Source organism: Panulirus ornatus, chromosome 42, assembly GCF_036320965.1.
Source record: "Panulirus ornatus isolate Po-2019 chromosome 42, ASM3632096v1, whole genome shotgun sequence".
NCBI classification, from domain to species: Eukaryota; Metazoa; Arthropoda; class Malacostraca; order Decapoda; family Palinuridae; genus Panulirus; species Panulirus ornatus.
Window position 1 is genome coordinate 24,573,147 of NC_092265.1, and position 25,558 is coordinate 24,598,704.

General features: G+C 39.2%; 1 protein-coding gene and 1 long non-coding RNA gene across 2 annotated transcripts in view; both read left to right on the plus strand.

Moving 5' to 3' along the window:
* The first annotated feature begins 116 nt into the window (after positions 1-116).
* Positions 117-12,590, plus strand: LOC139761987 (uncharacterized). The gene is made up of 3 exons (XR_011715656.1): positions 117-169; positions 4,566-5,958; positions 12,212-12,590. It is a non-coding gene; the product is annotated as an uncharacterized lncRNA (long non-coding RNA).
* A 4,110-nt stretch (positions 12,591-16,700) lies between these two features.
* Positions 16,701-25,558, plus strand: part of LOC139761986 (methanethiol oxidase) — a 38,546-nt gene continuing 29,688 nt past the window's right edge. Inside the window, exons 1-4 of the mRNA XM_071686757.1 lie at positions 16,701-17,780; positions 21,670-21,815; positions 22,182-22,364; positions 24,494-24,653. Of these exons, the coding sequence (XP_071542858.1) occupies positions 17,768-17,780; positions 21,670-21,815; positions 22,182-22,364; positions 24,494-24,653 (502 nt within the window). The 5' untranslated portion in view covers positions 16,701-17,767. The remainder of the gene's footprint in view (positions 17,781-21,669; positions 21,816-22,181; positions 22,365-24,493; positions 24,654-25,558) is intronic.

The window sequence follows — 25,558 nt, forward strand, 5'->3', positions numbered from 1 at the left end:
TCTTTCTTTCTCCAGCTAGTTTATGACGTTTTAATACTATATCTAATTCCAACTTATTTCATAATACATTTTATATTGGAACAATAAAATGTACATACAAAATAGTATTGGAAAACCATCCTCTCCTCTGGTAAACATGTATCAGCTGATCGTAGTTTCTCTGGTAAATGTAAGTATATTTCCTTAGTTAATAAGAAAACACTCCCCTTCTTCACATGCAGTTCATATATCAGTTAGTTCTAAATGTAATGTAGGATATAATTTTGTTCAATTATTTGGTCAGTTAGCGTTACTTTTTGTTAGAAGTAGTAAAACTCTTGCCTTAGCCTCTGGTGAGCGATGTTGTGGGCGTCCATGGCGGCGGGCGGAGCGGTCAGGGCTTTGGCTGGTGACGTATGATCGCCTTAGGTGAATACCGTCTCGGTAGTGGGTAAGGCCAAACCGAGAATTTAAATGCTCTTTTTAGATTATATGTAGACATTCGAATATCATAGCTATTATAGATTTGTCGGCTAATAAACCAGTTATCGATTGGACTATGTTAAGCAATTTTTGGTGAATACAACGTGATAGATAAAGAAGGAGCGACAGTAATTTAATATCCAGGCACTCATTAGGTAAAGGAAAGTACTCGTGTCATTTGGTTGCGTTATCTCAAAAGTATCATTGCTTGAGGTTCACTTGTTTGTCACAAACAGATGTGCAGTGCAACTCATTATAAGTTGTTTACCTTCAGACGAGAGTTTACGACTGCTATGCATGACCTGATAGTGCCATTCAGACAGACGTACCGACTGTGCACTAGCAATATTTCAAGAACTCTTAAATTAACCCTGTGAAGCATACATTCTAAAGTCAAGGGAAACTATTGATAATTTCATCTTCAATACGAATGCTGTGTCATCTGTTGACATCCAGCACCATGGTAGTACATTTCATGAGTATGATAGGTATATTTGAAAAAGATCATTGACAAACAAGATTAATCTTGACTGCTAGAGACATTGAGGGTTTCTAAGGCTTTTATTTTTTTTTTTTTACATGTATTACCCACTTTACTATCATTCTCATAATTGCTAGTATTAATTAAAACATAAAACACCTAAAACATAAGGATTCATTTCTTAAAGCTAGTTTTGATGTAGAGCTAATGTGATAAAAATTACCATGTTTTGGTGAATAATGTTAGGAAGGGTGATGATATATAAGGAAAAAAGTAAGTTTAAAGTTAAAGGTGATACACTTGTTAAAAGTCATGAGGCTAATTAAAGTATAAGATGGTAATACAGATGTATAAAGTCAAAGGAATATATGTAAAATTCACCAAACCTCCCTAGCAGTGAAGATTTATCGTAACTTGAAGTATTTTAGTCAAAAAAAAGTCACTTGTACCCTTAAACTAGCACTGCCAAGCTTGTGCCAGATGTCAGAAAAGAGCCGATGCTGCAAGCAGCCATGTAATCCCCATCAGCAAATGATGTTTACATTGGTATATTTCCCAAGTCATTTTTGCTTCTAGCTGAGGTTTCCATAGGTTCTTTTGATATTTTGCTGGTGTATTATTAACTCTTATATGCATTAACTCCACATTTTCATTGATATGCATAGCCCAAATCACCCTATTTAATATCGCTTGAAATTATTTTATGCTGCAGATCATGCTTCACAGCTGTTATTGTATTCTTCAAACACTACACAGACATTGCAGAACAAACTCACACAGATGTTCAAAGTTATTGATTATGCAGAGCTAATCAAGGCAATTATCTGTGAAAGAACATGGAACAGTAGTAGTGAATTGTGATGCCTTAAGCCCTAGCTCCGTTGGTGGCGATCCAGTATTAGCCACTCAACAGCTGAGTTATTTGTCTAGCTTCATTTATCGGTACAGCAGGTTATCTACTAAAGGGCAGCTTCAGTAGGACTAAACACAGCAGCACCCTCCATCACCTGACCGTAGTCCTCTGCTTCCTTAGGGCAGTAGTTCTGTGTGAGCCCTTTCGGGATGTCTATCCTTGTCATGGGTCTTTGATAGGTGGCACCTGTCATGTTGAAACAAATTTGTTCAGGAACAGCATACCAGCCACTGTTGGTATGTCGGGTGCCAACCCAAGGGGAAGCGCCTGATAACCATTCCTCCACTTGCACACAATGTGGGTCCATCATTGTAAATCCTCATTATATTAAGAATACACTTAAGCATACATAAGTAAACGAGTTGTTGGGTGGAACGTGCAGCTAGGTTGGATCATAGATGCTAAAACTATTGAAAGTTTTAGACATAGTTTTATGGCAACATGAGGGAGTGTGTGTACATGCGAAGTTGAGCTGCCTTATGTAAACCAGTGGACCTCTTGCAGTTCACTGTCTTTCCTTTGTGTTTATGGTGGTACTAGTATTAGAGATCAGAGAAAATGTGGGTTTAAGTATTGTAAAATTTGGTGAAACCCTTCACTTTCTTTCCTTTGTGTTTATGGTGGTGCTAGTTTTACAGATCAGAGAAAATGTGGGTTTAAGTATTGTAAAATTTGGTGAAACCCATAAAAAAATCAACAGAAGCTAAGAAATCTTACCATCATCCCTAAACAGCCAAGATATGTTTTTAATAGGGTCTGCTATAGGGGACCTTTGGGAATGGCTGCCTGTTATGTGATCAACCTCTCCATTTTTTCTTGTCTATAGGTTGCGGTCATTTTGTACAATGAACACGTGGATTTGTGGTATACGAGAACCTCAGGTTTGAAAATTTAGAGGAAATTTCAGTTGCTATTGGAAGTTCCCTCCTGTACTGCAAAATCTTTACTGCAGCTTTTACATGCTACAAATTGTTTACATTAATGATATCATCCCAGATTTACCTATCAAGAACACAACCTTTTAAGTTTGCAAGTCTGAAATCCAGTATTTTTTCATGACTTTCATTTTCACCTGCTTTACAGTGCTGAAAGTTACCTCAAAGTGATTTGATGGTGTATCTCCCAATAAGTATATACATCTATTAGGTCCACTTTCATTTATCTTTTACATTATGAATGAGTTCTTTATTTACAGGTAGAACTACTATATCTAATATGTTCTCGAGTAGGTTTGTCAGCTAATTGTGTTAGGGCTTATCTATTATAGGTTGTAATCATTAGTGGAACCAAGGAGATACCCATATCACATTGGACTTGGTCAAAATTTTTGTTTCATAGAAAATTAATTTTCATTATTTTCTTACTCCCTCCCCTCACAAATTTGTTCATTTTTTATATTGTAACAACTTTCCTTCGAAATAGTCAAAGAATTTAATGTTGGAGGCTTTAGTCACAGATGCAAATCCACATCAAGGCTAGGTCTTAATTGAATTATAGAGAGAATGAATGGAGAAAAGAAGAGACAAGGGAATGTACTTTAGAATTTGGAGAAAGTGAAAAAAAACCTGCCTTTTATAAAGTGCTGGGTTGTAGTTATTGGGAGTGACATAAGAAACATAGAGAGCTCTAAAGCTTTGAGGTGTTGGGAAAGAAAGTGGCTCATATGTGATTGTCAGTGGTACACAATAATCATGTGACACAGCACCTTGCTGAGTATTGCTTGGTCGGCTATCAGTGGGAACACACAAAGTGCCAGTTCTCTAGAATGAAATCTAAGTAATACCTATAGAAGAGGGAGAGTGAACCAAACAGCCCAGGGCAAGCAGGTCAAGTTTTGAAATTAGCCTAGGAGAGTTTATAAGTCAGACTGCTTTTGATTCAACTCTGTCAGATAAGGATGCTAAGCCAGAACCATCCCAGGTTTAAGAGCACTACTACATACAAGGATGGATCAGTGCTTTGTATAAATGGAGCAACTGTTCAGAAGAAAAGAAATTTTGACATCTAAACAGGACTTCCACTTTCTTAAAGGCTGATTTAGCTATTTCCATAATGGGGTGGTTTCCAAAATAGAGTGCATGTTACAGGAATACAAGTGCTGATCGAGTCAAGAGGTGGAGTTACAGAATTGTCCTGAGAGGACAGTTGAAGGCATTAGACTTAACCAGATTTCATCTGTCCCTCTGAGATATCCAGTCCAAGTTTATTAAGGAAGCTGCATTGAGTGAGAGAAGAAAGTGCAGATTTGAAGGATGTGCAGGAATGCAGTGTTGATTTGTCGGCATATGAGTGAATTTGGTTGCTTTTTTGTAGCCATGATAGTTCTATATAATTTTTTGGTATTAATCATTCTGTTTTTAATAGCTCCACCCTTCAGCCTGTTACATTATTTTTAAGATCTCATTATTTTAATGACTACAACAAATTATATATTAACTCCAATGCTTTACATGTATCGGTCCCATATCCGAAAATTTTTTCCATGACTATTATTATTTTAACTTTGATATATTTGATAATGACAAAAATTTGCATTTTTCTTTATATTTGATAATGACAAAAATTTGCACTTTAAATTTGATAATGACAAAGTTTGCACTTTTCTTTATGACCATTTTACTTTTTTCTATCACATTTTTTGTCAATTTGGACTTCTGTTTCTTAAGAGCACTGATCTGCATTGATAATTAGTTTTTTGTTAATTTACAGTGATTGGGGAAATCATGAGTCCTCAAAAATGCAGTGGAGCTGTTCTGTCAAAAGGTCAGAGAAATCATCAATAGCAGTAGCTTGAAGCCATTCAACAGTATATCAAGGATGAGACAGGGCTTTATTGGTAATCCCTGCTAAAGAACAGTCAGGCCTAAAAAAAGCTTCTTTAGGATCTCAGGCCAGGAAGAGAGAAACAAGCATATTTCTGTGCTAGCTTGAGCCAATTGATAGGCTTCATCACTTCAGGCCTGCTGTTGTGGGTAAAAGCAAGAAACCTCATGCCTTCAAGGATTTCACCAATCATCTGACTTTGCTAAATCAGTACAACAAAAGTGCATGATTTACACAAGATACATTTTCAGACTGGTTCCACAAGCATTTTGTTCTTTCTTTGAGGAACCATCAGGAGTCTCTCTTTGAAGGTGGCTCTACAGTAAGCAAGGGCCCTGTTCCTATCCAACAATGCTCCAGCCCTCCCATGCTGTAGTGAATGGCCCACCAGGGATGGACAAATCAAGACAGTGTTTCAGCCTACCAACAGCACCTCCCTCAAGGACCCAGTCAATAGATAAAGGAATCATAATGTCTACCAAGAGATTATACAGGAGGAAGAATTTGATCAGTGGTGTTATGTCTTCAATGTTAGTCATAACGAGAGGAAGGCAGAGCCAAACAGACCCTGCAAAACCTGAAAAACTACAGCATCAAGGATCCAGTTTCCAACTAGGCTGATGCCTTGAATTTTGTACCTGTGGACACCCCTTGACAAAGCTAGAATGAGGTACTGCAAAAACCTGGAGAGAAGCCAGACTTTTAGGGGTTAAAATCAGCTTTTGCTCAAATTTTTAACCAAACTGGGGAAATTGTGGAGGTGGAGGAAGTCCAGCACTGGTTGCAGGATAATGTTGACCTGTCTGGATACCACCATTGTAATAATGAGGTTACTCAGGATGTCCAGGTCCTGTGATCAGTTGAAGGAAGAAGAAAGTGATGTTTCTGCCCTTATGAGAGTGAAATTCATCCATGCTTTAGCTACCACTGACACTCCTCTGGTTTATCATCCAGAAAAACACCAAGGAGGTCAATATCTTGTACAAATTTGTGAGGAGGAGAAGAATTTGCCTGGTCATGATGCAGCATAACTTGCTAAAACAGCCCAGGTTGACATCTTGAAGGCTCAGCAATGTATTTAAAAGGACCCAGACATGAAGGCTCAGCAATCTGCTTAAAGGACCCAGACAACAAGTGACCAGAAGGGAAGCCACCCTGTCCTTCCTTTTGACTTCATCTCCATTTCTGGCTACTCAGATTCTGAATAGCCTCTGATACTCCCTGAACACCTCCAGGCTTTGGAGGTGACCTATAAACACCATACTGTTGTTGGAGCAAGGTAGGTTCATGAGTTTACATTAATACCCTACAGTATTGTTACAGATTCATTAATGTCATGTGTTGTTACACATGACTTCTTACCAAAAATGACTAAAACATACTAAGTTTTGAATTCAGTATATCTGAGTCCTGCTTCTATATACTGCCAGGGTTCTGTTATTCTCTTACTGCTGAGCTAGTATTATTAAAGGAGAGGCAGGATTTTTCTGTCATTTTAACTGAGGTAATTGTGGACACTTGTACACATCAATGTTCATTATTTTTGTATTGCATGTTTGAAAGGTCATTGAGTACCTTGAGTCTTGAAATTCCTGAGGTAGACCATCCAGTGGGAGTTGAAGACCCCTCTTGATTTGGGGATCAAAAGAAGTTGCTGGAAGCAGTGTAAAGTTTTTACCAAGGATGTAAGGCATGTGTACAAGTAGGAAGAGAGGAAAGTGATTGGTTCCCAGTGAATGTCACTTTGTGGCAGGGGTATATGATATCTCCATGGTTGTTTAATTTGTTTATGGATAGGGTGGTTAGGGATGTGAATGCAAAAGTTTTGGAGAGAGGGGCAAGTATGCAGTCAGTTGTGGATGAGAGGGCTTGGGAAGCGAGTCAGTTGTTGTTTACTTATGATACAGCACTGGTGGCTGATTCGAATGAGAAACTGCAGAAGTTGGTGACTGAGTTTGGTAAAGTGTGTGAAAGAAGAAAGCTGAGAGTAAATGTGAATGAGAGCAAGGTTATTAGCTTTAGTAGGGTTGAGGGACAAGTCAGTTGGGAGGTAAGTTTGAATGGAGAAAAACTAGAGGAAATGAAGTGTTTCAGATATCTGGGAGTGGATTTAGCAGCGCATGGAACCATGGAAGCGGAAGTGAGTCACAGGGTGGGGGAGGGGGCAAAGGTTCTGGGAGCATTGAACAATGTATGGAAGGTGAGAACATTATCTCAGAGAGCAAAAATGGGTATGTTCGAAGGAATAGTGGTTCCAACAGTGTTATATGGTTGCGAGGTGTGGGCTATAGAGTTGTGCGGAGGAGGGTGGATGTGTTGGAAATGAAATATTTGACCAGAATATGTTGTGTGAGGTGGTTTGATCGAGTAAGTAATGAAAGGGTGAGAGAGTTGTAGTGATAAAAAGTGTGGTTGAGAGACCAGAAGAGGGTGTGTTGAAATGGTTTGGTCACATGGAGAGAATGAATGTGGAAAGATTAACAAAGAGGATATATGTGTCAGAGATAGAGGGAATGAGGAGAAGCAGGAGACCAAATTGGAGGTGGAAGGATGGCGTGAAAAAGATTTTGAGCGATAGGGGCCTAAACATATAGGAGGGTGAAAGGCATGTAAGGAATAGTGAATTGGAGCAATGTGGTATACTGGGGTCAATGTGCTGTCAGTGGATTGAACCAGGGCATGTGAAGCGTCTGGGGTAAACCATGGAAAGTTCTGTGGGGCCTAGATGTGGAAAGGGAGCTTTGGTTTCGGTGCATTACACACGACAGCTAGAGACTGAGTGTGAGCGAATGTGGCCTTTTTTGTCTGTCCTAACGCTATCTTGCACGGGGTGGGGTTTTATTCCATTTGTGGTGGGGTGGCATGAGGAATTGATGATGGCAGCAAGTATGAATATGGACGTGTTTATATATGTGTGTCTATGTATATGTATGTATACGTTGAAATGTATAGGTATGTATATGTGCATGTGTAGGCGTTTACATGTTTATGTGGATGGGTTGGGCACTTCTTTTTTCTGTTTCCTCGTGCTACCTCACTAATGCAAGAGATAGCAAGAAAGCATAATTAGATATATTAATAATAATGTATATGTTGAAAAGTATATGTGCGTGTGTGGGTGTTTATGTGTATACATGTGTATGTAGATGGGTTGGGCCATTCTTTCGTGTGTTTCCTTGGGCTACCTCACTAATGCAGGAGACGGCGATTAAGTATGATAAATATAGATAAATAAAAAAAAAAGGCGACTAGAGGGGACGGGAGCGGGGGGCCAGAAATCCTCCCCTCCTTTTTTTTTTTTTTTTTAAATGGGAAACAGAAGAAGGAGTCACGCGGGGAGTGCTCATCCTCCTTGAAGGCTCAGACTGGGGTGTCTAAATGTGTGTGGATGTAACCAAGATGTGAAAAAAGGAGAGATAGGTAGTATGTTTGAGGAAAGGAACCTGGATGTTTTGGCTCTGAGTGAAACGAAGCTCAAGGGTAAAGGGGAAGAGTGGTTTGGGAATGTCTTGGGAGTAAAGTCAGGGGTTAGTGAGAGGACAAGAGCAAGGGAAGGAGTAGCAGTACTCCTGAAACAGGAGTTGTGGGAGTATGTGATAGAATGTAAGAAAGTAAATTCTCGATTAATATGGGTAAAACTGAAAGTTGATGGAGAGAGATGGGTGATTATTGGTGCATATGCACCTGGGCATGAGAAGAAAGATCATGAGAGGCAAGTGTTTTGGGAGCAGCTGAATGAGTGTGTTAGTGGTTTTGATGCACGAGACCGGGTTATAGTGATGGGTGATTTGAATGCAAAGGTGAGTAATGTGGCAGTTGAGGGAATAATTTGTATACATGGGGTGTTCAGTGTTGTAAATGGAAATGGTGAAGAGCTTGTAGATTTATGTGCTGACAAAGGACTGGTGATTGGGAATACCTGGTTTAAAAAGCGAGATATACATAAGTATACGTATGTAAGTAGGAGAGATGGCCAGAGAGCGTTATTGGATTACGTGTTAATTGACAGGCGCGCGAAAGAGAGACTTTTGGATGTTAATGTGCTGAGAGGTGCAACTGGAGGGATGTCTGATCATTATCTTGTGGAGGCTAAGGTGAAGATTTGTATGGGTTTTCAGAAAAGAAGAGTGAATGTTGGGGTGAAGAGGGTGGTGAGAGTAAGTGAGCTTGGGAAGGAGACTTGTGTGAGGAAGTACCAGGAGAGACTGAGTACAGAATGGAAAAAGGTGAGAACAATGGAAGTAAGGAGAGTGGGGGAGGAATGGGATGTATTTAGGGAATCAGTGATGGATTGCGCAAAAGATGCTTGTGGCATGAGAAGAGTGGGAGGTGGGTTGATTAGAAAGGGTAGTGAGTGGTGGGATGAAGAAGTAAGAGTATTAGTGAAAGAGAAGAGAGAGGCATTTGGACGATTTTTGCAGGGAAAAAATGCAATTGAGTGGGAGATGTATAAAAGAAAGAGACAGGAGGTCAAGAGAAAGGTGCAAGAGGTGAAAAAGAGGGCAAATGAGAGTTTGGGTGAGAGAGTATCATTAAATTTTAGGGAGAATAAAAAAAAGTTCTGGAAGGAGGTAAATAAAGTGCGTAAGACAAGGGAGCAAATGGGAACTTCAGTGAAGGGCGCAAATGGGGAGGTGATAACAAGTAGTGGTGATGTGAGAAGGAGATGGAGTGAGTATTTTGAAGGTTTGTTGAATGTGTTTGATGATAGAGTGGCAGATATAGGGTGTTTTGGTCGAGGTGGTGTGCAAAGTGAGAGGGTTAGGGAAAATGATTTGGTAAACAGAGAAGAGGTAGTAAAAGCTTTGCGGAAGATGAAAGCTGGCAAGGCAGCAGGTTTGGATGGTATTGCAGTGGAATTTATTAAAAAAGGGGGTGACTGTATTATTGACTGGTTGGTAAGGTTATTTAATGTATGTATGACTCATGGTAAGGTGCCTGAGGATTGGCGGAATGCGTGCATAGTGCCATTGTACAAAGGCAAAGGGGATAAGAGTGAGTGCTCAAATTACAGAGGTATAAGTTTGTTGAGTATTCCTGGTAAATTATATGGGAGGGTATTGATTGAGAGGGTGAAGGCATGTACAGAGCATCAGATTGGGGAAGAGCAGTGTGGTTTCAGAAGTGGTAGAGGATGTGTGGATCAGGTGTTTGCTTTGAAGAATGTATGTGAGAAATACTTAGAAAAGCAAATGGATTTGTATGTAGCATTTATGGATCTGGAGAAGGCATATCATAGAGTTGATAGAGATGCTCTGTGGAAGGTATTAAGAATATATGGTGTGGGAGGCAAGTTGTTAGAAGCAGTGAAAAGTTTTTATCGAGGACGTAAGGCATGTGTACGTGTAGGAAGAGAGGAAAGTGATTGGTTCTCAGTGAATGTAGGTTTGCGGCAGGGGTGTGTGATGTCTCCATGGTTGTTTAATTTGTTTATGGATGGGGTTGTTAGGGAGGTGAATGCAAGAGTTTTGGAAAGAGGGGCAAGTATGAAGTCTGTTGGGGATGAGAGAGCTTGGGAAGTGAGTCAGTTGTTGTTCGCTGATGATACAGCGCTGGTGGCTGATTCATGTGAGAAACTGCAGAAGCTGGTGACTGAGTTTGGTAAAGTGTGTGAAGAAGAAAGTTAAGAGTAAATGTGAATAAGAGCAAGGTTATTAGGTACAGTAGGGTTGAGGGTCAAGTCAATTGGGAGGTAAGTTTGAATGGAGAAAAACTGGAGGAAGTAAAGTGTTTTAGATATCTGGGAGTGGATCTGGCAGCGGATGGAACCATGGAAGCGGAAGTGGATCATAGGGTGGGGGAGGGGGCGAAAATCCTGGGAGCCTTGAAGAATGTGTGGAAGTCGAGAACATTATCTCGGAAAGCAAAAATGGGTATGTTTGAAGGAATAGTGGTTCCAACAATGTTGTATGGTTGCGAGGCGTGGGCTATGGATAGAGTTGTGCGCAGGAGGATGGATGTGCTGGAAATGAGATGTTTAAGGACAATGTGTGGTGTGAGGTGGTTTGATCGAGTAAGTAACGTAAGGGTAAGAGAGATGTGTGGAAATAAAACGAGCGTGGTTGAGAGAGCAGAAGAGGGTGTTTTGAAATGGTTTGGGCACATGGAGAGAATGAGTGAGGAAAGATTGACCAAGAGGATATGTGTGTCGGAGGTGGAGGGAACGAGGAGAAGTGGGAGACCAAATTGGAGGTGGAAAGATGGAGTGAAAAAGATTTTGTGTGATCGGGGCCTGAACATGCAGGAGGGTGAAAGGAGGGCAAGGAATAGAGTGAATTGGATCGATGTGGTATACCGGGGTTGACGTGCTGTCAGTGGATTGAATCAGGGCATGTGAAACGTCTGGGGTAAACCATGGAAAGCTGTGTAGGTATGTATATTTGCGTGTGTGGACGTATGTATGTACCTGTGTATGGGGGTGGGTTGGGCCATTTCTTTCGTCTGTTTCCTTGCGCTACCTCGCAAACGCGGGAGACAGCGACAAAGCAAAAAAAAATAAATAAATAAAATAAATAAAAAAATGTTATATGTATATGTACATATATGTGTGTTTATGTATATATGTATGTATAAGAGTAGATGGTATTCCTGGGGATGGGGAGAAAGAATACATCCCACGTATTCCGTGTGTTGTAGAAGGTGACTAAAAGGGGAGGGAGTCGGGGGCTGGAAATCCTCCCCTCTTGTTTTTAATATTCCAAAAGAACGAACAGAGAAGGGGACTAAGTGAGGATATTCCCTCAAAGGCTCAGTCCTCTGTTCTTAACGCTACCTTGCTAATACAGGAAATGGCGAATAGTATGAAAAAAAATGAGTGGATGGGTCTTTGTTTGTTTCATGGTTCTACCTCGCTTTTGCTGGAAGCAGTGATTAAGTATACAAGAACAAATCATACTGTATGTGTTTTTCAGACATTGGTTCATTTTCGATATTGGTTCTGGTATTATATGAATGTAAGAGCAATACTGAAAGAATTATAAAAAAAAATTCAAAGTAGGCAATAGTCCATATATTCTGTACCGTGTGGTATTTCTTATACTGCATCTGTATTTGGCAGATTTAGATAATAGAATACCAATTGTATCTGTTTTAGAATTATGAGAACGTCTTCAAGAAGCTAAAATAAAAAAGGATATCAAACAAAAATACACGAGAGCTTAGTAAAAAGTTTGAAAGAAACTATAATATCCACCATGTGAAATAAAAACTCTGCATGGAATAAGTGCAGAAACTCTTAAGATTTTTTAGATTTGTTGGCAATACAATGAACTTTAGATTGTTTTATAGGTCTCTTAAGAAAGTTGTATTATAGTTCTGTTTCATCTTGATGAACTGAGTTTGATGATGAAGCTAGTTAGATATACTGGGGGTCATTCATTATTGCTCATCTGAGAGAGATATAAGTCATGAACATTTCCTCCACCATATGAAGTTTAAGTAGTATTCCAGAATATAAGGAAGTGTTATTAGATAGGATATTTAAGATTTATGATACAAAAACTTAACAGTTGAATCTCTTTTATTTTTTACAGATGGTTGTAGTGATGAAACCAGGTTAAGTAGAATTCCTAGAGATGACTAATGATGATGTCACCCAGCAAATCTTTTAAGGCCAGCAAATAACTGAAAATAGACACTTAAGTCATCGTCAGTTGCTGAAGGCTGCTCACAATATTATATAGTAAAAGATAAGCCTTTTTCAGTAAAAACTTTGTAGGAAACCTTTTGTTTGTGGTGTTAACTAAACTAATCTCTGTCTTTTAGGCCTAGAACTAATTGGTTTCACTTGTTTGAGAAGCAGATACTATACTAAGAACAGTGGCAGTTTGCAGGGATTTTTGTTTTTGTTTTTCTAGTATTATAAAAGTTATTTTCAAACTCGTCAAATAAAAGATTTTTGTATAAACAATACTTAATTGATTTTCATTTTATATATAGCACCTGTAATAACTAGAGATGTTGGGCAATAGTGACAGGAGTATTTTGCATGTTCTAGGGTCTGTAACAATTAGAAAGGATTAGTGAATTAACCAAATTCTTCAAACACTTTCCATCTTCATATCTAGTGTTGTCTCTATTTAGAATATTAATATGGTGCTCACATTTTTTGTATGAACCACCCAGAAGAACAGGAAAAGGAAATACTCTGATGTTTATGGCTACCTCTTTTCTTCTCTGTCTTGATAGCTTAATTCCTAAAGAGCAGTAAGTAGACCAGTTCTTTAACAATGACATCACCATACATAATTCACTAAAAGAGGAAAAGGGGCTCCTTGGGTATTAGATTGAACAAGGATATGGTGGTTTACAGTTATATGAGGCACTACTGGAATGGCTGATGACCAAAAATACCTGTTTTTTGTACATATGACCTGTTCATATATTACTTTCATTGTGATAAGTTGATTTGTTGCTCTCATAATCTAAAGCCCCAGAATCATTCAGAAAATTCTGGATAAGATGTTGGTATACCACAAGGTGACTGCCATAGAAACTAAAGTGTATCACATTAACTTCCAGTTTCTTTTGCTGAGAGCCCTTTCTACTCACTTGTTTTGTCTCTCTCAGGAGTAAAATTATGAAAACCTTATTTAATTGCCCAGCTCACAATGGGAAATAAAAGGGTCCTTGAATTTGGTAACTGCTGCTTTGTAGAACTGTTAACAGATGGTTAAAGACACATTATGCTTGAGGATAGTACATACCATGGTGAACAGCAAGCACTCCTCATCTCAGTCCAAATATTTGTACTATAAAGGCTAAAGATCTGACCAACTATTTTTTTTCTGAAATATTTTATGAATCACAAACATACATGTTTTCACTTGAAGTTTTGATGTGACATGACATTCATCTACAGGTTATAAAACTGGCACTTCACACAAATAGTCCCTCAGTATGACAGATATTTCATCATTTCCCGAAGAGAACTGGTATACTTCAACCTCCCTTTCCCAGATCAGTCCCAGAAATCTGATCTAGTCACTTAGAAAAATTACTAGAGTTAGCCAATGGCTCTTCAATCAAATGCTCTCATATGAATCATTTTTTAGGTGTTCATTCTTGTATAACATCCTCAGATCTTACCAAGTTCAGATAACAAGTAAGGTGGATGGTTCAAAAAAGACTGGGATTATTATATATATTGTTCTAGGGCTTTAAAGAATTTGTTTGAGTTATAGTTTTATTACGTTATATTCTAGAACTTATGAAAAATTATCATGAACAACAAAGGCTGGCTTTGATGGGGATAACTGCTTCCAACACAAAAACCAAGATTCTGTATAAAGCATGTATGTACAGTAAATAGAGATAGAGATGATGATGCCTAGATGTCCCACTGATTTTCATGCCTCTCTTGTTAGAATCCCAAAATTTCTCATTAAACAATGATAAAACCTATCAAAGCAAATCTCAATCTTCCATATGGAATTATACAGGCTTCTTGCATTCTTTTATCAGTACAGATCCTTCCAAAATATAAGACCCATCCAGCAGGTCACACTGCCCAAGGTGTCTTCCTGCTTTGCACATCACCAACTGATACGGAAAGACCCCCGAAGCATCTTGACCTGTCAGGGAGAGAGACATTGATGATTATGTGACCACCAGGGTACTAAGATTTTTAAGATGGTGTTAGCCATTCTTGTAGAAAGACACCTAAAGACAACCTTTTAAGTAACTCCCCTTAACTGTTCTTTAAACACTTTGGTCTCATTCCCTTCTTCCAGATTACCAACACATCAGTTCCTGTTCAAGATCTACCTCTGATCTCATATATCACTTTTTCTTTGGTCCTCCCACTTAGGAATTTTGTTGAATCTTCTTTCATGGCCCATTTCTGATGCACTTAATGGAGTGTGACACAAGACTTTGCATGTTAAACTTCCACTTGCTTTTCCGTTTTTCTCTGTCATTATGATTTTTTCTTTCCTGTTTTTCCATCACTGTTAACACTGCGGAATATCATTTCCCCTTTATCCTTTCAGCAGTGGTGTCCTTCAGGGTTCTCTCAATGAGTATTTCTCTAATGATTGCACTATTCATTCATACCTCAACTCACTTACCCTCCCCTCCTTACAATGGTACTCATTCTTTTTCTCGCACTAAAATCTTCTCTTAGTTCAGACCTCTGAAACATATCAGAATGGGGAAGCAGTAATCTGGTCAAATTTGTCAGTGCTAAAACTCAGTTTCTGCAAGTATTCCTATATTAGTTTTTCTTGTTCTCTTCTGTTCAGCTTCATAACATCTCAATTCAACTGTGCATAAATGTAAAAATGTGGGGCATTACCAAATCCTTCAGTCCATCCTGAAAACCTCATGCAAGTGAACATCATGAAATCATCTTTCCAGATGCTGGGGTTGTTTTATAGGTGTTGCAGTTTTTTTTTTTTTTTTTTTTTTTTTTTAGTTTCACTTGTCATTGTTGGGATTTAAGTACCTGTTGAGTCACCTTCAGTGCTTATAGAACTCTTCACTTGTCACACCGAAATTACACCTTTAAGAAGTACTTCATATTTGGGTCTCCTCCCTTACCTTGCATATATCATAGGCCCGATGATGGTATAGATGGCCTGTACCTTATGTAACAGATGAGATGTTGGTGTTTGCACTATGTTGCTCCGTTTTCTCTATCTGTCTGTTTATATCTCTGACGCCTGTTCCCATTTGGAACTTCCTCAAGGGGGTGGCCACGTTAACAGAGTCTCCATAACAAGTGAATTCCAGTGCCGCTTAGCCTCTAGTGCTTCACCATTAATAGGCCCCTGGCAGAGGTAACTCTAGCGCAGTGTTTGCAGAGGCTCCTGCCTAATGTTTCTCCTGACTACTTTTACCTAATGTTCTTACCTACTTTTTCTACCTAATGCTCCAATTTAAATGTTCCTTCCTACCACTTCTACTTATTACTCATACAGTTTTGCCAAAAGACGGCTAGTGCATAAAGCTCACAGCAGGAAAATCTAGTTGTGACAAAGAATGCACTGTGAAAATCCTGTCATGTTGACAAGGAAAGATTGTATGTCTGCGGACACAATGCCAGTAGTGTTGGGTGAGGCAAAAAGGAAAACGATTACCTGGGTCAGAGGAATGCAAGATGACAACCTCTGCAGTGCTGGCTCACTATGCTGTCGCCACTAACCCTCCTGATACCCATGTGGGTAGTACTGGTAATATACCTCCCTGGTTGTTGGTTGTCTGCCAACTACTACCCTCCTACTACGTTTCATAATCTTACATTTATATTCCAATGTCTCAAACCATGTATGCTAACATACACGTCCTAGCGTTTGCAAGAAAACCCATTCATCGACCGTCTGCAGTGGGGAGGGTACCTGTCAGGAAATGTAATAGGGGCCTGTTAAGGGTAGTGGATCGCCATGCTAACCATTGCACAGTAGAGGCAGTTTGTGAAAGGAGATAGTGTTTCGGTCAGTAACCTATTGAGATAAGGCTTGGTTCTGTTTCCTATCGAGTATTCCTTCACGAGTTGAAGCAATGAAGAAAGGTCATGTCTATAACTGATACATATGTGGTGTAATGGTCACGGGAATACTACTTAAGGAAACTAGAAAGCGCATTTGCATCATGGTATAAGATGGGAGAATGCTCGAGTACTGAGGATTGCGACTGAATCACTTTTAATTGCAGAGCTTCCTATGTCTGCAGTTATTCAGGGGAACTTTACGCATCCCCAGAATATCAGGGCAGTGCTTGTCAGAAATAAAGCCTAATTTATATACAAAATCACTTATATGAGCAATGTGGAGAGAAAATTTATGTACGACCCTGTTTAATAGGTTATGGAAGTTGCTCTCGAGCTGATGGACCGCCCCCAGGGTCTTGCCACTGGCCAAAAGTGAGACCTTCATTTCTGAATAGCTTGTCTAGCAAAGTCCCATTACTGTTGTTTACGTTATCTTTCACTGTGGTGACATCTAGGATTTTTGCATGCACGGTGACCATATTCCTGTTACTGCATAGCATAAAACAAAATTGCCATTCACCAGACTTATTTGAATGGAACGTAATTAACTTCCTCCCACAACAAACACTAACCACTGATCATAATGGAATGGCCAGTTCATTATGCCCTACCTGACGCACCCCTCAGGAACGTCTCTAACATGAACTACTGATTCCCGGAGAAATAAGCTTCTTGGCACCCCTTACAAATTACCTAACCTCAGTCCAACAGCACAGAGCGAGGTCAGGGCTTCCTAATTCCGGTTCTTGGTTGCCATACATGTTAGTTAACCTGCGTCATGACACGAATTTGGAAAGTCTTTGCGTTTTCTCCAACCATCATAAGAACAAGAAGTGAGGACACAGCAAGAGGCCTATTGGCTCATGCTTCTTAGACACCCGAGCATCACCAAACGGCGTCCATCGAGCAGTCAACTATCAGTAGATCTTTGATGTTTATCCAACATAATCTTATTTTACCTCTTCCTCCTGCATCCGCAGAAGTTACCTGTCCTGTTAGCCTCACGCCATCATCCTCTTCACATTCCTAAGAAAATTATACGCCTATCTGTGAAGGAACTTTCCATACGACTCCTCTATATTTTAAAGTCCTCAGATGCATATTCACCCTATTCATCTGTTCCTCATAATGTTCATATATTTTTTTACCAAACTTGTCTGTATCAATGTAGACTAGTCGTGCCGTAACTCAGGCCTAGTTCACCAATATATTACGAGGTGCTTTCCTCTCCCTTAAGCAGGAGCTCGTGTGGTGAAATTGTCAATACTTTCAACTCGCTGGAGTTTATGTCCATCTTTGAACCAATTTCTGGTGTCCGTAGGCCGTAACACGGTAATTTGTAGCTACCAAAGTTAAGATAACGGCAATAAAAGATTTATTGGTCGTTGGGGAATAGATAATATACTCGCTGAGGAAATGGCAACTGTAGGGAGATTCAGCACTAGATGGCGTCATTGTTGTTTAGACTCAGTTGTGGTCAGGCTTTGCTGACGTAAACATTGTTTCTATCAAAGGCTATCTGTTGGTGCTTCATACTTTCCACGGCCATTGTATATAACCCATTAAATATTGATTATCGATCAGACTACTCAGTAGGAATATGACGTCGAAAGGTAAGTGTGAGTGAGTGAACGAATTGTTACACTGTCGTGTGGGGATATTTCATGATACAAATCGGAGGAAATCCGTTTTGCTCATAATTATCGGAAAATAATAAGAGACATTCAGCTCCAGCTGTAAAGAGGTTCAGTGTGTGCTGGCATGTGGCTGGCTGGCAAGCCTAATCACACAGATGGAGGTGGAGTACTACAGGCCGTCTTGGTAACACATGTTGTTTCATCATGACCGTGAATATTTATCTTCAAGGATACCCAGTGCTGTTATCACACACCATGTTTGTATGTTGCATTCCGTTGCCCAAATGTGTTTTCGGTACGTTGAAGGAGGAGGGTAATTGTAATGTTTTTTTTTTTCCAAGACCACAACATCTATGGTACTCTTATATCGTTTGTCTCAGGGTATCTTGGTTTCTAATCTCGCCTACTTTTTTTTTTACAGCAGAAGCAGATAGCAGGTATTTTTCCGAGTCATTCTGACTTTCCAGTTGTCTATTATTTCATTATTAGACCTTAAAATGTCGCAGTGGTTTCTATAGTTTGTATCATCATTATCTTCAGTCTCTGCCATACTTTAGCTAGGGTTATATTGGGTATGAACCGACAGCTTTAATCATTTTATTGTCAAGGTGTTCTGTTTATTTTTTTTTTTTTTTTTTGCAATGTAGGGTTATTTTTCATTTGTGACGAATCGTAGAGCCTTATTTTGTACCCTCTTTAACCTCAGCTTGTAAGATTTGAAGGCGAGGAACATTGGTATATATGAGTAGGTTAAGGTAGGTATTATCTGCCTTGACTTGGTGTAAGTTTTCGGTTATGATCATTATCAAACACTTTAATATTAGTGTGTGACTCAGGATTCTGCAGCTCTTCTGTAATAAATGTCATTCATCGTGTGACCTGTCAGCCAACATTGATTAAATTTCGAATTGTGGTTGTAAGGCTGTGTATTTGAAATTTCTGATGTTGGACGAGTATCCTATCTCGTCTGGGCCAGAATTACGTTAACTGCGGCTCAGATTGCATCAAAAGTGGACGTTGTTGCCAGCTGGCGGAAGGTAAATACATCCCTCTTTTTCGGTAAACTTTAAAATCAAGAAGACGGTATTGGGAATCAATTGTTAATGTTACAAACGGTAGGTAGACTAGCCTCCATCCCACCCCTAAGTAGGCCTAATGTACATCACTTGTTACATCGAGAGCAAGTAGGCCAAACCCATATGACATATTACATAAAGTATCTTGAATTTTCTTCTTGAATATGTGCTGCTTTCTTCAGACAGGTTTCTGTAAACCTACTTTTTTTTTTCTCATTTTCTCATGTTTTGATAGTTGATGGTATCATAATGTGATGAGGTACAAATCGTATTGATTTTCTCAGTGTGAGGACGTATTCCCTGTGTGACATTCTCATGTAAGGAGAGAGACAGGGTGACATCTTCATTTGGGCCTCAAGGAGAACAGGATGACGTCCGCAAATGGCGAGGGACTCATGGTTGACATCCGCATGTGGGAAGGGACACAGGATGATGACTCAAGCTTGGGGGAGGGACTGAGGCGACATGCACATGTGAACGAGGGACACAGGATGACAGCTCTTATGGAGAGACAATCACACATGGAGGACAGGTTAAGAATTAGAGCTTAGGCCTTATCAGTCACGGTCTATTATCATGAGGAAGATAGAACGAAACTGGACAACTCTAAATGTAGGGTCTTCCTCCCATTGTTGCTACGCTGCGACCCTTGAATACAATGGTACGACACCCTGGGCTAGGATGGTCTGCCATTAGACCTGACCCTTCAGGTTAAGGGTAACGTCGTCTTATTGGTCGTACCGTCGTCGAGTTTTACTATACTTGGCTAGAGACTAACAGAGGCCCAGGCAGCCTCTGCGCCTGTTTTAAGGTCTCATTTTCCGTCAGTAACTCATTCGTTATAGTATTATTTCTTGAGTTATTCCAATAATGGTTCTTTAACACTGTTGTGTGAAGCAGAGTCGCATGTTCATTTGTTCTTACTGTGTTAGGTAGGGGAGAATTTTGTTTTAGTTCTGTGGATGGTCTCAAGCCATGCATTCTCATAGATCATTTGATGTGCTTCATTGGGTTGTTTAGATGTAGGAAAATTGGAGGAAGTGAAGTTTTTAGGTGCCTGGGGATGGACATAGCACTAAATGATACCATAGAAGCGGAGGTGAGTCATAGGGTGAATGACGAGAGCGACGGTTCTAGGAGCATTGACGAATGTAAGGAAGGAGAGTTTACTATCTAGGCTTGCAAAAATGGGTATGTTTGAAGGGTATGGCAGTCCCAACGATAATGTATAGATAAGAAGCATGGACCATAGATGAGAATGTACGGAAGAGGGTAAATGTGTTGGAAATGAAATTTTTGAGGACAATATGTGGTGTGTTTATCGAGTAAGTAGTGATATGAGGTGGGAGTAACCTGATGAGGCTGTGTTGAAATGGTTTGGACATATGGACAGAAAGGGTGAGGATAGGTTGACAAAGGATGTATCTGTCAAAGTGGAGGACCATCTTGGAAATGGAGGAATTAAGTGAAAAATTGTTTAAGTGGTCGGGACTTGAACATGTTGGAGGGTTTAAGGAATGCACGGGATAGAGTGAAGTGGAGTGATGTGGGATACATTGGGCTACTTGCTGGTCGGGGACTGAACTAGGGCATATAAAACAGCCGAGAGAAACAACATAAAAGTCAGTGGAACCTGGTTGTGGACAGCAGGCTGCAGTTTTAGTGCATTACACATGACAAATTCGATGTGATTGAACGAGGCTTTTATTCGCCCTGTTCCTGGCTACCTCGCTAACGCACGAATTAACGAATAAGTATGATGGAAAGAAAGAACATTGTCAGCTAAGAAGTTGCATTGGAGTGCACTAGATAAAGAGACTTGCTGCCGCTCCCTTGAGGGAGTTCCAGTTGGAACAGGAGTCAGAAATATAGATAGGTAGATGTCGGCACTTATTACAATTCCGCAATGTGTAACTTTACGTAATGTTCAACGAATCGACTTCAAATTTGTAATGTATAAACTAACTATACAGTGTAGATATAACCAACCCCCTTATGTGTAATTCATCAATCGTGTACTCTCAGCTGAATGGCTTCTTCGATATAGTAAACCGGTCTTTGATTATTACTTTACACCCCACACACCACGGCTCCTAGTGTGTGTGAGTATTGATAAAGATGGTATCGTTATCAGTCAGGTTTGTGTAAATATAATGCGTTTCACTCGCTAGTATAGTCTGCAGACAGGATTTACTAACGTCGGCCATTACAAATACTTGGGTGATGACGTAAAGAACTTGAGTGGTATTGGATGTCTTAAAAGATAACATGTGGTTGTGAGGCAGCGGCGTCTGCACACACATGTGAAGCGGCATACTTTTACCCAGCAGTGTCCAAGGCCATGCAGGTCCAATGTGAAAGTTAATATGCGATGATAAAAGGAAAAGAATTAGAGCCGTTGATTGTAGGGCATCCGTAACATTGCTGAGGAAGTGAACAGCACGTTCTTGAAACATTATAAAGTCGCGTTGTTGAGCCTGGTCCATAAGACTCTCATGAAAGGTCACGGCATCATGTTCAAGGTCGTATTTAAGGGTCGTAGGCCATTGTCAGTGGATGTAAGTTGCTTTTGGGTACTTCATTGCGCCTCATAATCCCAGTCCACTAAATTACACAACCACCTCATTGAATCTCATTTCACTGTGCTTTTGTAAGCACACTCCACATAGTTGCACCTGACACTTCAACCTCAAACTGCAAAACTGTGCTCCTCAGTCTTTATCTTGTTATAAGAATGAAAAGTACACACCTCAGAACCTTATATTTCATTTATATATTTTTCTTCTTAGGACCTGGTTATGCAAGCCCTCTTGCAGCCATGAGGGAAGGACCCAGAGAGAAACTGGTGTGGCTGCCCTGTGTCAGAACAAAGTCTGGCAAGCCAGACTATTTGGCTACTGTTGATGTTGACCCTGAATCTCCAAACTATAGCAAGGTTTGAATAACAGTATTGTAGAGAATATGTACAAAATACAGATTTACTCATGTAAGTCACCAGTTCTCAAAAACCTTGAGTAAATTTAGCTCACCTCTGGACTTATCAGGTGTTCTGATTATTAGAAAAGTGTATGAGTAGCAAGGGAATGTGAGAATGATGATTTTTGATGACTGGACAATCCTTATCATTAGAGGTGTAAATATATACATTTAAAAGCTTCACATGGTCTTCATGCTATTATATGGTTTTGTATAAGAGTACACCTGTTGCATAGTAGCTTTCCTTGAGCTATTGAATTTTTAAATGATTTTTTATTATGTTTAGCTTCCTTTGTGTGATAAAATGAAAATTATTTTGTCACAGGTTATCCATCGGCTATACTTGCCATACTTGGATGATGAAATTCACCATACGGGCTGGAACACTTGCTCATCCTGCTATGACGATCCCACACGTGTCCGTAATAGACTTGTAATGCCTGCACTTGGCTCATCAAGAATATACATAATTGATGTTTCTGAGGAAACCCAACCCAAACTCTTCAAGGTTAGATAGAAGTGCATGGTTGGCAGCAATGAATATACTGCTTAGACTTAGAAACCCCATCTTTACATCACTTGGTGAATGGAGGCACATTACCATGGTCATCCACTTTCCTGTTAATCTGTCAGTAGACTTTACAACTTATTCTTTCACATGCCTTTATCATATTTGTTTCCTGTGAAGATCTTATTCCTCATACCATCAGTTTTGTATTCTTTACATATCTCTGAGAATGAGTGCTGTGTTTTGCACTTCAATTAACTCGCTGTTGTTTTTTCATTAGTTTTTACTTTAAGCATGAAGTCCTTCTAAGACTTTGCATAAGCATGTAATTGTTCTATGACTTTGCATACCTTCCTTCTCATGTGTAAACCATCGTTCTTGGAAAACCTAATATTTATACATCATTGGCTTTCTCTTTCATGGTACATATTTGTTGCAGGTAACGAGAAATTGCTAAACAACACATGCAGTTAAACTACCCTTCTGAAAGCATTCACTGTTACAAGATTTTTTTTATGTAAATTTATGATTTGCTTTTTGATGCAGTATACAGAAACATGCACACTTATGATCTGGTTAATCCAAATCTAAATTTCATTTTCACTCCAGTTCACAACTTTACCTCACATTTGATACATTTGGACTTTTCATAATTTTTTTGATAACACTAGGAATACTTATGTCTCTAATGCAGATACTTAATCATTGCATTTTATTGATTATCTGAATCTGGTAGTTCATATCACAAACCTCATGTAGGGAACTGACCTCTGCGAGTTTGCATTTCAAAGTGTGATCATTGACGTCATAAACACATCCATGTAACTGTTTAGAGAACTGGGCTTCATATTGCATTATCATCCATAATGTTGTCTTTTTTATTATTTGATTTTTTGTAATGGTATATATTGGTAAATCTGAAAAGCTTTCGTCTTTGTTTTTAACCTATATGATCTTATTAATAAGAGATGCTTAATCATAGTCTTAGTGTAGGTTCTTCGCTATTTTTCCTTCAGTAGACTTCTTCATTTTACAGATTATCTTGGTAGAAAGGAGCAAAGGATACAGGTTAGAGGAGCATTCTTGGAATGGGCTCAGGTTACCATTGGCGTGACGCAGGGCTTGATCTTTGGCCCTCTGCTTTTCTGATATGACTTGGATGATGCTCTGGACTTTTACCTGAACATGTTTAAGGTTATTTGAAAAGGTCATGAGATCATTCTGTTTCTAATCGATCATCCACAAGAAATTTTGTTGTGACAACTTTTTTCTTTGGTTATCACCCTGAGGAAGCCTTTGTTGCCCATGCTATTCTCTTAATGACTTTTGTTAGATATGAGTAGTTTTATCAGGATAGCATTAAAAATGTTCATTGATACAGCAGCATAGGATTGAGGCTTTCATGGTTAATTAGGGTGTGTAAGGCATTATGTAAGCTATTTTTCTTTGTTTCTAGAGGGAACTGTGGTCAGTTAACCTCATTCATTGACCATAGGGTGACTTCAGAAGTGCCCACTCTCTGAATCATCATTAGCTACTTTGTCAGAGCAGACTTTTTTCTTAATAGATTTTTCACATTTCCTCACAATGTCATGTCATTGTGGTACACTATACAGTTTAGTTGTCCTTATGTATTATGCTGACAGTTTTCTTCATTATTTCTTTTTACATAAAATGTAATTGTGTTTCCTCAGTCTTTTTTATATTTATCCTCACAGTTCTCTGCATTGCTTCCTTTTTACATACAACATAATTGCATTTCCTCAATCACTTTTGTATTCATCCCCACTGGAGTTTTTTTATTTATTTGCCACAGGTTATAGGTATCAAATTCTGTTAATGTGCATTCAACTTTGAAGTTACATTTTATTTGAATCCATATGTTGCATATGGTTCTCTCTAATTAGTTCAGTTTTGTATGATACAATTGATTGCTGTCTAAATCTGCAGGTTTTAAAGAATCTGTATTTGAATGCCTTTTTTTTATAGAAGACATGAAGATGTTATAGCCACGAAGCATCTTGACAAGTTCTTTCCTGATTAGAAATTAACATGCAGAGAATGAAATTCTCTTGCCTCACCCCTTTAATCAAGTGTATAGCCCACCAACTATCTTTACCCCACACCAGGTATTAGAACCAGAGGTGCTGAAGTCTCATGGTGTGAGTCACCCCCATACAACCCACTGTCTTCCTAATGGGAAGGTCATGATATCTACTCTGGGGAATGCACATGGAAAGGCCAAAGGCTCTTTCATCACATTTGACTCCATCACTTTTGAACACACTGGTTAGTAATTGCACATTTGTTTTGGATAACTGTGTTCTAGTATTTAAAATGGTTCAGTACTGTTTACCTAATATTATCTACACCAGTAAAGGTACTCATTTAATTACATATCAATGAAATCCAGTTTTAAGATCCTTCATTTATTCATGCAGTCTTTATGTTGTGGCTTCCTCTCAGGCAAGAAGGGTTTGTATAGTTAGTCTTTTATTATTGAGTCTTTTATTATAAGATTTGCTTTTCAGTGCTACCCAGCTACTCTTGTCTGGTCCAAGAACAGATCAGGGCCTTATAAGTTGTGATTAAAAAGTAAACGTCAAAAAGGTGAATGTTATTATATGAAGGGATAGGGCAGAGTGTTCTAATTATATCTCAGTATCACAAGCCAGTTATCTAGGGTAGAATGCAGCAGTTTTATATTCACCTTGGGATAGAGATTTATGGGTACTAGAAAGAGCACCTGCTTATGGGAGCTTAAAATGCTGTGTTGCTCATCAAAATAAGCTTGATTCCCGAGAACACCACCCTCCTCCAACTTTCACGATAACTATGAGGCCAACTAATTCTCATTCATAGAGACTCAACAACCAAATCCTTGTCATCTTGGTTTGTGGTACAGTGACACCCTCTGGCCTCCTACTCTCAACGCATACTTTTGTAGTGGGAACTTTTTGCTGTTGTTTTCATTTACTGATGAGGTCTTCACCATGTGATCTCCATTTCTAGCCTTCATAGATATCAGGTCTGTTCTCTCTTTTGTGTTTCAGAGCATGGAGAGAAATTACTTTTGTCTTCACTTGAGCTCTCCGATTCATGATAGCGTATCTTATCATTGTGAGTTCATGATATTAAAGTAGTGATCTGTGATGAGTTTCTTATAATTTTTTTTTTTAATGTTAGTATAGGCA